Source organism: Electrona antarctica (genome assembly GCF_951216825.1).
Source record: "Electrona antarctica genome assembly, contig: scaffold_25, whole genome shotgun sequence".
NCBI classification, from domain to species: Eukaryota; Metazoa; Chordata; class Actinopteri; order Myctophiformes; family Myctophidae; genus Electrona; species Electrona antarctica.
This window is the reverse complement of record NW_027637034.1, coordinates 8,620,545-8,635,007: the sequence shown is the minus strand read 5'-3', so window position 1 is coordinate 8,635,007 and position 14,463 is coordinate 8,620,545. Positions and strand designations below refer to the sequence as shown.

The 14,463-nt window shown below is 42.9% G+C and overlaps 1 protein-coding gene and 1 long non-coding RNA gene across 2 annotated transcripts in view; both read right to left on the bottom strand.

The window, feature by feature from the left end:
* The window catches only part of LOC306919453 (uncharacterized protein), a 52,999-nt gene extending 47,977 nt beyond the window's left edge, over positions 1–5,022 (bottom strand). Inside the window, exons 1-3 of the mRNA XM_079532233.1 lie at positions 4,570–5,022; positions 2,415–2,585; positions 1,882–2,016 (exon numbers count right to left, since the gene is read on the bottom strand). Of these exons, the coding sequence (XP_079388359.1) occupies positions 1,882–2,016; positions 2,415–2,585; positions 4,570–4,864 (601 nt within the window). The 5' untranslated portion in view covers positions 4,865–5,022. The remainder of the gene's footprint in view (positions 1–1,881; positions 2,017–2,414; positions 2,586–4,569) is intronic.
* A 5,034-nt stretch (positions 5,023–10,056) lies between these two features.
* On the bottom strand, positions 10,057–13,655 carry LOC306919458. The gene is made up of 3 exons (XR_013789535.1): positions 13,382–13,655; positions 11,690–11,806; positions 10,057–11,311 (listed from the first exon to the last, which is right to left on the bottom strand). It is a non-coding gene; the product is annotated as an uncharacterized lncRNA (long non-coding RNA).
* Positions 13,656–14,463: the final 808 nt, after the last annotated feature.

Sequence of the window (14,463 nt, the reverse complement as noted above, 5' to 3'; positions counted from 1 at the left end):
CCCCCACACAAGCCCTTATTGGACCCCCATATAAGCCCTTATTTGCCCCCCAAATAAGCCCTTATTTGCCCCCCCACACAAGCCCTTATTGGCCCCCCACATAAGCCTCCCCCCCACATAAGCCCTTATTTGCCCCCCACACAAGCCCTTATTGGCCCCCTACCACAAGCCCTTATTGCCCCCCCACACAAGCCCTTATTGGCCCCCCATATAAGCCCTTATTTGCCCCCCAAATACGCCCTTATTTGCCCCCCACACAAGCCCTATAATTGGCCCCCCACACAAGCCCTTATTGGCCCCCCACATAAGCCTCCCCCCCACATAAGCCCTTATTTGCCCCCCACACAAGCCCTTATTGGCCCCCCACACAAGCCCTTATTGGCCCCCCACACATAAGCCCTTATTTTCCCCCCACACAAGCCCTTATTGGCCCCCACATAAGCCTCCCCCCCACATAAGCCCTTATTTGCCCCCCACACAAGCCCTTATTGGCCCCCTACCACAAGCCCTTATTGCCCCCCCCCCCACACAAGCCCTTATTGGCCCCCCAAATAAGCCCTTATTTGCCCCCCACACAAGCCCTATAATTGCCCCCCCCACACAAGCCCTTATTGGCCCCCCACATAAGCCTCCCCCCCACATAAGCCCTTATTTGCCCCCCACACAAGCCCTTATTTGCCCCCCACACAAGCCCTTATTGGCCCCCCACACAAGCCCTTATTGGCCCCCCACACATAAGCCCTTATTTGCCCCCCACACAAGCCCTTATTGGCCCCCACATAAGCCTCCCTCCCACATAAGCCCTTATTTGCCCCCCACACAAGCCCTTATTGGCCCCCTACCACAAGCCCTTATTGCCCCCCCCCCCCACACAAGCCCTTATTGGCCCCCCAAATAAGCCCTTATTTGCCCCCCACACAAGCCCTATAATTGGCCCCTCACACAAGCCCTTATTGGCCCCCCACATAAGCCTCCCCCCCACATAAGCCCTTATTTGCCCCCCACACAAGCCCTTATTGGCCCCCCACACAAGCCCTTATTGGCCCCCCACACATAAGCCCTTATTTGCCCCCCACACAAGCCCTTATTGGCCCCCACATAAGCCTCCCCCCCACATAAGCCCTTATTTGCCCCCCACACAAGCCCTATAATTGGCCCCCCACACAAGCCCTTATTGGCCCCCCACATAAGCCTCCCCCCACATAAGCCCTTATTAGCCTTATAAGCCGTTGTGTCGCGCCAAGCGGCACTGTTCGCATTGCCGAGAGAGAGAGGGGGGAGGGAGAGAGAGAGAGGGGAGGGGAGGGAGAGGGGGGGGGGAGGGAGGGAAAGAGGGGGGGGGGGGGGGGGGGAGTGGTGTTGCAGCAGCGGAGACTTCAGTATGAGGGAGAATTTAACTGAGCGCACAGCCGCACGCACGCACGCATTTTATGGACTGAGCAACTAGCGGAGGGACTCGGGGAAGCCACAAATGACAAATAATATGAAATAAGAACACATAGGCTATATTCGGAATGCCGGGGTGTTATAGAAAAGGGGAAAACCCCGCCATTTCGAATAATGGAAGTCAATCTTCGAAAAGGCGATGCGTTTTTTTTCGGAATGCCGGGGTCTATTTAAAATTAGTAAACACCGCCATTTCGAATAATGGAAGTCAATCTTCGGAATAGCGTTGTTTCGGAATGGAGGGGTGCACCCCATAGTTTGAATGCTGATTAATCGTGATTAATATATTTTTAAACTGAGATTAATCTGGTTAAAATGTTTAATCATTTGACAGCCCTACTTAAAATGTATTTAAAAATGTAAAATTATTTTTTTAAGCAGTATTTAGTTAAGCAGTATTTTTTATTGCGTATTTGAAAACAGTCATTGACCCACCAGCCTCTTCTGGTCTTTGAAGTAGCTCCTCTTGTTCCTCTTTAATCTGTGGTTGTGGTTCCTCCTGGACCAGACTGGAGCTCCTCTCCTCTTCAGGTGAGACCTCCTCTTTACACACAAGAATGTGCAGAAAGTCTAGGAAAAAATACAAAGACTCTATAAAAGGTTTGAATCTTGTACCTCAGTGCGGAGTAGTGGCTGGAAAAAGTATCAACAGATTACTCTTTGGGCACATTTTCCTAAATTGAACTTTGATGGTGCGCTGACTGCGCTTTGTGCTGTATGGCCGTTTGTTTACATTGTAGTGTTCTCATAGAAGATGTGAGACGAGCTGAATGTTAGGTCAGTGAGTCTTCTTCAGCAGGTTAGTTAATACTGAAGTAGAATTAACTGCAAAGCTTCAGTGAACCCATTCATACTTTTACTGCAGAACCGTCGTCCCATAACAGGGTCATATCGGTTCATCTTTACACTCTCAGTACCGACCCACTTTCACCAATAAAACAAATAAAGACAGAGTATTTTAAACTTACTGAGAGCCAGGTGGTCTTCAGGTTCCCGTTTGTCTTCAGGTTCCTGTTTAAGGTGGTATTCAGGTTCCTGTTTAAGGTGGTCTTCAGGTTCCTGTTTAATAGAAACAGTCGTGGCTGGAGAACTGATCTTCAACTGCAGACTGGACTCCACACACTGGTCTGGAATAAAGTCTAAAGAAATACAATAAATAATTGAATAAGGAATTTCCATGTGAGATTAATAACTTTCATAAAAAGGCTGCCGCTGATCATGTGTCATGAATAATGACTATAATATATTTATGATATTAAACTTTATAAACAGCTCCTGTATAAAACTGAACCAGACTAAATTAATTTAAATTATGAATCAGCATGTTTTTTTGGTTTGTTTTTTTTAAATGAAAAATAAAATAACAAAATGAAAGAACATCTAACAAACAGAATTTTTTCATTGCATATTTGAAACAGCCAATCAGTTTATTAACATATTAATGATCCTGAAATAGATAACACAAGTAGGTATAATATTGTTGCTGTGAGGTGGAAACCTCTCTAAAACCCCTCTAAAACTGTTACTTTTCAGAAAATGAAAATGAAAAGCTTGTAGATCGGCTATTTTGGTTACTTTTGGGTGACACTAGAATGATGATTAGGACATTAATTTACAAAAAAACATAAAAGGTTACATTTTGTGAGAGAGAGCGAGTGCATTTTCTGGCACCGGCGGCAGCAGTCTTGACACCCTACCCAGGGCCCAGACCCTAACCTCACAAGGAAGACACGGCTGTCTCGGGAGCCATGGGTGAGTTTTAACCAGCGACGCTGACACCCAAACCCTAACTCTAACCTCACAGGGAAGACACGGGTGATTTTTAACTGGCAACGCATATCGGGAGCCGCGACTGTTGTCGGCAGTTGCGGCGTCGGCCACGAAACGAACCAACACTGACGCGGAACTCCACTAATCTCCCCACCTTCCTGGGCAGGTGTCGCCCATCCCCCCGGCAGTGCTGAGTCTGATCGCCGGTGTGGGAGAATGCACTCGCTCCTTCTGAATTATGGAGTTACAAGGTTTCTCTGCCCGGCAGCAATGATAAAAAGTAAACCCAGCTGCTATAATAGAACAGTGAGAAACATGTAGATCTCAGGATTCACATGGAAACGGTGAGGGCCTCACAGAACAGAGACCAGATGTCTCCCTTTGCGTGGGACAGTCCCTCATTTCTAAGACTTTTCAAGCGTCCCACAAAATGGGACCCTATTCCACATTGTGACTGACAGGCATCAATAGGCCTATCTCACAGCATCTCCCCGCCCCCTTTCCACGCCCCCTTTTGGAGCTAATGGTGTTATTTTTTCTGCGGTCCATAGACTTCCATGTTAAAAGAGGTATTTTCACAAGCCACAAACTACCGTTTTGTAAAGGTAAGGTTTATTCTACTTATTTGAGTTGTTATACCATTGTGTTTTCTTCATATTATTATCGGTCTTTGACATTTTAACATTAGGAAATGTACTTAGATTCTCCAGAGAAAAAAAGTGTAAATTCACAAGCCACAAACTACCGTTTTGTAAAGGTAAGGTTTATTCTACTTATTTGAGTTGTTATACCATTGTGTTTTCTTCATATTATTATCGGTCTTTGACATTTTAACATTAGGAAATGTACTTAGATTCTCCAGAGAAAAAAAGTGTAAATGCCTAATGTTAAATGACACCACTAGCTACCGGAAGGGGGCGTGGAAAGAGGGCTGTGAGTGTGAGATAGGCCTATGTTCAAATGCTCTAATATATAGTCCCCTAATAGTTGGCTTTCTGTTGTAAAGCTTCCTGATAGATGCATTTTTAAGCCTTTAAAATAACATGAGCAATATCCCCTAAACTATAGTACCAAGTCGGCCATACCACTTATGACCACAGAAAAAAGTGAGATGCCAGAGGGGTTTAATAACAAAATGATAGGCAATAGTAGGCCCATCAGGCGTACACACACACACACACACACACACACACACACACACACACACACACACACACACACACACACACACACACACACACACACACACACACACACACACACACACACACACACACACACAGGTGACGAAAATAAGCAACTGGGAAATGTAGTTCAGTTAGCTGTGTGTGTGTGCGTGTGTGTCACACATACCTGCAGTGTGTAGATCGATGTCCATATCAACATCAATGTCCAGCACTTTGTTTTGTTTCTCCAGCAGAGTTTCTAGTGTCTCCATCGCTCTCTGGAAGAGGTTGACCATGACCTGAGCAGCCAAACTGAGACGCTCCAACACAAACACTCTGACATCAAGCTTCACACAACAAACATCAGCACCACCACTCTGCTGCTGTTTGTCCAAAACACACAATATGTCCTCTCCCACCGACGTCATGTGTTCATTTATCTTCAGCCACACAGACTCCATTTGACACGTTTTGACCTCCATTATGAGTTGTTTTTAGCAACAATCGGTTTATTTCACACCACGGTGAAAAACAACCAGAGCTAAAGACTAACAACCTCAATGCTGCAGCGCTAATAGCAACAACAACACGCGTTTCCGGATCAACGTGTTTCGAGCGCATACGCATCAATGGATCCTCCAGGCCGTTTGCTCAATGCAAAGGCTCTGCTTTTCGCCCCCTGGTGGAGGAGGTGTGTAACTGGACGGACGGATGAATACTTTATTAACAGTTTGTGAAAGAAAGGACAGAGGTACAATAATCTAAAAAAATATCTAAAAACATGGGCTACACGTGGGCTAACTGGCATGGGTTGGCAAGCCCATGTAGTTCTCACATGGTCTACATGTGGGCTAACTGGCATGGGTTGGAAGTGGGCACGCCCATGTAGGTCCCACATGGGCTACACGTGGGCTAACTGGCATGGGTTGGCAAGCCCATGTAGTTCTCACATGGTCTACATGTGGGCTAACTGGCATGGGTTGAAAGTGGGCACGCCCATGTAGGTCCAACATGGGCTACATGTGGGCTAACTGGCATGGGCTGGAAGTGGGCAAGCCCATGTAGGTCCCACATGGTCTACATGTGGGCTAGCTTGCATGGGTTGGAAGTGGGCAAGCCAATGGCTTTCCAACATGGTCTACATGTGGGCTAACTTGCATGGGTTGGAAGTGGGCAAGCCCATGTAGGTCCAACATGGTCTACATGTGGGCTAACTTGCATGGGTTGGAAGTGGGCAAGCCCATGTAGGTCCCACATGGTCTAAATGTGGGCCAACTGGCATGGGTTGGAAGTGGGCAAGCCCATGTAGTTCCAACATGGTCTACATGTGGGCTAACTTGCATGGGTTGGAAGTGGGCAAGCCCATCTAAAAGCTCACAGAACAGGTCACAATGCAAAGAGCCCTGGGCCCAGTACAAAGCCCTGCATTGGAAGTTGGGAACCCCGGTCAAGAAAGTATACAGCTCAAGTTCTACAGACAGGCAGGCAGGCACTGCTAGCAGAAAGGACCCATATATATATTTAACTCTATTAAATTAACTCTATTTAACACATAGTGGCACATATAGTAAGGGTCTGTCTGTCTGCCTGCCTGTAAAATTACAATATTTACCTTTGAGATGTGGAGTAGAAGTAAAAGTATTCTCTCTACCTCTCTCGCTATATTCTATGCTCTCTCTCACCATCTCTCTCTCTTACTTTTATTAAAAGGTTTGTTTACATTGTAACATGTAGAATACTGCACATTTTAGTTGTATTCAGTCTTTAGAATAAAATTGCATTTAGTTTTACTATTAGTCTAGTTTTTGTCGACTAAATATAATTGGATTTTAGACTACATCTAATGCTGAAAATAGCTGATCTACAACCTCACAGCATGTCACAGCGCATTGTGAGCTTGTAGATTGGCTATTTTCACCATAAAACCCAGCATAACATGACTGGGACTAAATTATTTTCGCTCCTATGCCACCAAAATGTGGAACGCCCTACCAACAGTCATTAAGACATGCAAATCCCTTGACTCCTTCAAAACCGCTCTCAAAGGGCACCTACGGATGGCTGCAATTCGAAACTGGCCCCCGTAAAATCTGAATCCCCCCCCCCCCCTTTCCCCTCACTGTATATGTTTCTTTTCCCTTTTTACCTCCATTATGATGAATTCCTGTACTGTTCCTTGTCTATATAGAAGTGTCTATTTGTACATCTCTAAATGTTTTGATGAATTGAACATGGTGGACCCTGTTGTAAACAAGTGTAATGCTTAATTGGGTCGTCCACTCACAGTTAACAGCCTTTGTATTGAGTTTGTGCTTGAAATGTACTGTAATTCTGCAAACTGTTAATACAATTTTCAATCAATCAATCAATCAATCAATTGTCTTTTAGTTCTACTGGAACTCTTCTCCACTAGTTTGAGCAAAACAAAATAATATATGTACAATTAAAAGGGAATTTAAATGATGTGTACACATTTCCAATAAATGTATAGCCTACAGTATGTACTGAGGTCACTGGATACTGGAGAAGGAACTGCATGGAGAGGGTGGGGTCATTAGCCAGGTGAAAAAAACTGGTTTGGCTGGTTAGTGTTGGGGGTAGGGTGACCAGCTGACAGCTGAGGTCCTGATGGGTCTTTCAACCCCCACTGTGTCTGCCTTTTCCCACCACTTTCAAACTGACAAAGGAACTACACAGTCAGAGGAATATCTGCTCTCAACTAAGTAAGTAAAGATTTAAATGCTTAAAATTTGTTTTATTATATGTAAGCAGGCAATTATGATAGCCTTTCAAACAGTTAAAAAGCTTGAAATCACTATAATGTTCTTCACCGAGGTAGCATTAAATAGGTCAAAAAGTACAGACACATTGATAATGTTAAAACAAATACTATTTTCTTCAAACTTTCTGTAAAAGACATTCCGTAAATTACATTTGGCATGTAGCTTACAGGTTATGTACAATACAGGCAAACAGTCAGCAAAAAAGCAGATCTACAAGCTCACAATGCAATGTGTTGTGAGATTGTAGATCAGCTATTTCCGGCTAAGGGATTCTGTGTAGAAGGGGGAAAGGACAGGGCCAATAATAGACACAAAAGCATATTTAATTTATATTTTTTAAGTTTAAAGTTTAACAAATTTGAATATTGTTTTTCTTGCAGATTCCAATGTTTGTGCAGCCTAAAGTCAGATGAGATCAGCTTGAAAAAGAGGGGAAAAAGTAAGTTGTTATTATTATTTTTGATTTTAAAGAAAATGGGCATGTATTGTATTTGTACATGTGAGAGGGGGGAAGGGAAGGGCAGTTGCAAGTTGCAACACACACATTTTCTCACAACAGTAAACTGGACACATTGTTGTGGTATAATTGAAATTCTATTTGTGTTGTTTAACCAGGAAATCAGTTTTGAGGGCCGGTGAGGAAAGTCTGTGTACTGCAACTCCAGAGCGTCAGAGAGGGACAGCCAGTATGGATCTTCAGGACTCCAGCAGGAAGAAGTACAGCGCTTTCCACGTTTGCGAGCAGCTCCAGGAAAGGAGAAAGGAGATGGCCTTCCTTTTTCAACACATTTTTTCCTGTTCATGGCTTCTTGTCATTTATTTTAGGGGGACTGAAGAACACAAGAATGCAGATAAGGCTCTCTCCATTGGTTCTGTTGGTTTTCACGCTTCATCTGAAACATGAAACGGAATCTCATATTTCCTCAGGCCTAAAAACAATATTGGACGATTTTCATATACCTCTCACATTTTCGACTTGTGATTTGTTGTGAAATATGTATGCATTCACATTGCTGTTTATTAGACCTGCAGTCAGCACTTTATCTTCGTGTTTATTTCTATTTCTATGTTTTTAGTTTTTACCATGTTTTAGTCCCTGTGGAGCATTATTGGTATATTTCTTTGCATTTAAAGTGATTTTTGCTGTATAGATTATAGTACATTTGGTGAATATGTGTGTGCCTTTTTCTCATGTACTTTGACACTTCTGCTATTACCTTCCTTAAGAGTAACCTTGTGCATTGTCTTCATTTCTATTTTTATCTTATCTATTATTTTCACTGTTATTTTCATTATTTTGTTGTCATGTTTTAAATAAACATTGTCAAATATATATTTTCTAAAATGTTTCATTTTTTCAAAGGAACCAGTGCCCAGTCAGAACCAACTTCAAGCCTAAGTGGGTTTGCCTGTGGGGCAAAATATATATTAGTGTGATAAAACACTGCTAGGACATTGGTCTCCCCAAGACCCAGACGTACAAGAACACCCATTATGAACAAACTGATGTATAATGTATATTTAATAGTGAGAATAGCAGATCTACAATTGTTTACCAAATGGGTGCTGTTGTTGATGTTGTTTGTTTTTTCCTTTTTTCTACCTTGAATGTCTGGTTTGGTAAATGTGAAATAAGGCTGAAACAAGGCTAAGTTACACTTTTTGTTCACAGCACACACCTGACAAAAGAGCATTGATATTAAATGATGATAGTTAAATAGAATTGTTTAACTGTGATGCATATGTGGCTTTGTTATGGTCTGTAAGATGTAGCAACACCCTGATCTACACAAACCCAGCAGCTTGTGAGCACTACTGCACCATCATTTTTTGTATCCCTCAATTTTGTAACCCATTTTTTCACCCCTGTGCCAATTATCTAATGTGATCCTGGGCTCTCTACACACCCTCCGCCAACCTAGTCCCCATATATGGGGAACATGGGGAGAGCAACGGACTTGAACTCATGCTTCCTTCCTGCCTGAGTGTCCAAGTTGCTCCTTTACACGTGACAGGGGGGAGTTTCCCTGGTTGGACATAGCGCGTGGAAGGAACACGTTATTCCAACCAGTTCCTTTCCCCTCCATCAGGTGCCCCGGCTGGCCAGGGGGAGGCAGTTTGTTTAGAGACCAGGATTACTGCATGTTTTTGTGAAGGTACCTACACGGGGAGAACATGCAAACTCCGCACAGAAAGGCCCTTTCGCCAACCCCGCCTCGGGTATGGGCACTGATGACGCGGAGGAGGAAACACGCCACCAGCACCCACAGCGCCCCGAGCGGGAATCAAACCCAGGACCTTCTAGCTGTGAGGCGACAGAACTACCAACTGTGCCACCGTGCCAACGTTAAGACTTGTTAAATGCTGACAAATGTGGGCACACACTGATGCTCATATTGTACTACCAGTAACCTATGAGCTGGAGGGAATAATGCTAGATTAAATAAAAATGAAATTCCATCATGTTGAATAGAAAATAAGATCCAAACACAAGATACAAATTAAACTCCATCACAATAAACTGTATTTTATTCAGTCATGTTGATGTTGTCATATTATACATATAATTGCGAACGCAGTGATTGCGAATGCAGTGATTGCGAACGCAGTGAGCATTTACTATGAGACCCAGCAGATCATGTCTGTGTGTCTGTGTGTGTGTGTGTCACGCTGTAACACCACCCGCCCACCACCAGAGGGCGCAGCTGTATCACACACAAAAACACACACACACACACACATACACGCACACACACACACACACACACACACACACACACACAACTTAACTTAAAAAAAACTTAACTTGAAAAAAAAACAAATAGAAAAAACGTTTAAAAAAAACTTAAAAAGTTAAAAAGAAAACTTTAAAAAAAACTTAACTTAAAAAAAACTTAACTTAAAAAAAATCTTAAACAAAAAAAATAGAACTTTAAAAAAACCTTAAAGTACGTAATTTATTCTAATTGTTGTTATTGCAATTTACGAGCTGCGTTCGCTTCCCGCGTTCGCGCGTCTTACTTGTTCCTCTGCTTTTGCATCATTGTCATCCTGGATTAGACTGACTGATCATTATGTCTTAAACTAAAGGCTTTTTGCCTGTATGAATCTGTATGAGTCTTTTTAGATCACACTTGTGAGCACAGCTTTTACCACATACTGTACAAGAAAATGGCTTTTCGCCTGTATGAGTCATCATGTGTGATTTTAGATGACCCGCCTGAGTAAAGCCTGTACCACAAACTGTACAAGGGAATGGCCTTTCGCCTGTATGAGTCTTCATGTGTCTTTTTAGATGACTTGTGTTAACACAGCCTTTACCACATACTGTACAAGAAAATGGCCTTTCGCCTGTATGTGTCATCATGTGTGTTTTTAGAGTACCCGCCTGAGTAAAGCCTGTACCACATACTGTACAAGAAAATGGCCTTTCGCCTGTATGAGTCATCATGTGTAATTTTAGATGACCCGACTGAGTAAAGCCTGTACCACAAACTGTACAAGAGAAAGGCTTTTCGCCTGTATGAGTCATCATGTGTCTTTTTAGATCACCCTTGTGAGCACAGCTTTTACCACATACTGTACAAGAGAAGGGCTTTTCGCCTGTATGAGTCATCATGTGTGATTTTAAATTCCCCTTTCGATTAAACATTTTGCCACACACTGTACAATTAAAACTTTTCTTCCCTGTGTGACTCCTCATGGAGTCCGTTTGTTTCGATGATTTCAGGTCCTGGGACAGCTTGTGCTGTGTGTTTTGTGATTTCAGTGTGTTTAAAGCTGACTGATCTCCCCTAGTCTCCTCCCACTCATCACTGTCTTCAGTGTCAGATTCAGAACAGTGTGAAGAGAGGAGCTGGTTGTCACTAGTTGGTTGTGATGTTCCACAGTCCTCTACATCAGCTTGTGCTTTCATGTGTACAGTTGAGGTGCCGGCTACAGGCTCTGTGTCTCTGTTTTCATCATCATCTTCGCTTTTCACTGCTAGTAATGTTAACCTTTGTCCACCAGCCTCTTCTGTTGTGTGAAATAGCTCCTCATGTTCATCTTTATTCTGTGGAGGTTGTGGTTCCTCCTGGACCAGACTGGAGCTCCTCTCCTCTTCGGGTGAGACCTCCTCTTTACACACAGGAATGTGCAGAAAGTCTAGGAAAAAATACAAAGACTCTTTGGCCACAATTTCCTAAATTGAACGTTGATGATGGTGCGCTGACTGTGCTCTGTGCTGTATGGCCTTTTGTTTACATTGTAGTGTTCTCATAGCAGATGTGAGACGAGCCGAATGTTAGGTCAGTGAGTCTTCTTCAGCAGGTTAGTTAATACTGAAGTCGAATGAACTGCAAAGCTTCAGTGAACCCATTCATACTTTTACTGCCGAACCTTCGTCCCATTTATAATACCATCAATGTAGTCACATTGTTAATGCTAAAATCGATAACCAGGTCATATCGGTTCATCTTTGCACTCTCAGCTCTACCCACTTTCACCAATAAAACAAATAAAGACAGAGTAATTTAAACTTACTGAGAGCCAGATGGTCTTCAGGTTCCTGTTTAAGGTGGTCTTCAGGTTCCTGTTTAATATAAACAGTCGTGGCTGGAGAACTGATCTTCACCTGTAGACAGGACTCCACACACTGGTCTGGAATAAAGGAATACAATACATCATTGAATAAGGAATTTGATGTGATATTAATTTGTATTAACTTTCATAAAAAGGCTGCCGCTGATCATGTGTCATGAATAAGGACTATAATGTATTTTTGATATTCAACTTTATAAACAGCTCCTGTATAAAACTGAACATGACTAAATTAATTTAAATTATGAATCAGAATGTTTTTTGGTTTGTTTTTTTAAAATGAAAGAAGATCTAGCAAGCAGTATTTTTTCATTGCATATTTGAAACAGCCAATCAGTTTATTAACATATTAATGATCCTGAAATAGATAACACAAGTAGGTATACTATTGTTGCTGTGAGGTGGAAACCTCTTATGTCCAAAACTGTTACTTTTCAGAAAATTAAAATTAAATGAAAAATAAAAATGAAAAGCTTGTAGATCGGCTATTTTGGTTACTTTTGGGTGACACTGTAGAATGATGATTAGGACATTAATTTACAAACAGGTTAAAGGTTAAATTATGTGAGAGAGAGCGAGTGCATTTTCTGGCACCAGCGGCAGCAGTCTGACACACCCCAGACCCTAACCTCACAGGGAAGACACGGCTGTTTAGGGGGCCAAGGGTGAGTTTTAACCAGCGACGCTGACAACCCAAACCCTAACCCTAACCTCACAGGGAAGACACAGGTGTTTTTTAACTGGCAACGCATATCGGGAGCCGCGACTGTTGTCGGCAGTTGCGGCGTCGGCCGCGAAACGAACCAACACTGCCGCGGAACTCCACTAATCCCCCCACCTTCCCGGGCAGGTGCGTCTGATCACCGGTGCCGGAGAATGCACTCGCTCCTTCTGAATTATGGAGATACAAGGTTTCACTGCCCGGCAGCAATGATAAAAAAGTAAACCCAGCAGATATAATAGAACAGTGAGAATCATGTAGACCTCAGGATTCACATGGAAACGGTGAACACAGAACGGAGACCAGATGTCTCTCTTTGCGTGGGACAGTCCCTCATTTACGAAATGAGACCCTGTCCCACATTGTGACAATGTGACTGACAGGCATCAATGTTCAAAGCCCTAATATAGTTAGTCCCCTAATAGTTGGCTTTCTGTTCTGTTAAGCCTTTACAATATCTCCTAAGCTACAGTACCAAGTCGGCCATACCACTTATGACCACATTTATTAAAAAAAAAGAAAATAAAGGTGAGATGCCAGAGGGGTTTAATAACAAAATGATATGCAATATTAGCATGGCAGGCAGGCAGGCAGGCAGGCAGGCAGGCAGGCACACACACACACACACACACACACACACACACACACACACACACACACACACACACACACACACACACACACACACACACACACACACACACACACACACACACACACACACACACGGTGAGGACAATAAGCTACTGGGAAATGTAGTTCAGTTCAGCTAGCTTAATGCTACCTGTAGCTAAGCTGGTGTTGTTCAGAGTTTACTATCTGTGTGTGTGTGTGTGTGTGTGTGTGTGTGTGTGTGTGTGTGTGTGTGTGTGTGTGTGTGTGTGTGTGTGTGTGTGTGTGTGTAACACACATACCTGCAGTGTGTAGATCGATATCCATATCAACATCAATGTCCAGCACTTTGTTTTGTTTCTCCAGCAGAGTTTCTAGTGTCTCCATCTCTCTCTGGAAGAGGTTGACCATGACCTGAGCAGCCAAACTAAGGCGCTCCAACACAAACACTCTGACATCAAGCTTCACACAACAAACATCAGCACCACCACTCTGCTGCTGTTTGTCCAAAACACACAATATGTCCTCTCCCACCGACGTCATGTGTTCATGTATCTTCAGCCGTACAGACTCCATTTGACACGTTTTGTCCGTTTTTAGTAGCACACCACGATGAAAAACAACCACAGAGCTAAAGGCTAACAACCACCATGTAGCAGCGCTAACCACTGCTACGCACAACCCTGCTTCCGGCTCAAAGTGTTTGTATGTGCAAAAAACAATCCACATACTGTTGCCTTAATGTCTTTTGCCCCCTGGTGGTGGAGGTGTGTAACTGTCACTAAATGATAATGATAGATTATGTAAGGTTTGCGTTTTTGCAACTGTCTTCAAATCCCACTATGGATTTTCTATGGGGTTCAAGTCAGTAGACTGTGATGACCACTGTGGAATAGTGGAAAATAGACGATCTACAACCTCACAGCGAGTTGTGGTGTGACACACTTTGAGCTTGTAGATCAGCTATTTTCACATGTTTGAAAAATATGTGAAAATTAGCTGATGTCAAAATAGATAATGACATGAATCCAGCAATGCATTGATATTAAAATGAAAAAGTACTTTGTAATTTGTAAATTTGAATTATTGAGTAGGCCTATAAGTCCTTTGTCCACCACTGATGGAATGAAGGGGAATCTAAGTTAAAGTGGCCGACGGATTATTGTTATATAATTACCATATGGTTATTGTTATATAATTACCATATGGTTATTGTTATAATAATAATAATGTCCAATTAAAGCAGTCATAATCACTATGGATCCTGGTGGATGTCTAGTCTACGGTGACACAGGCGTGGGTTGGGTGTAGGGTTGTTGTGTTTTTTGTCTCTGATTAATGTACTGTTAAACTGATAACTATGCTGAGTATCTCAAATGTTGTG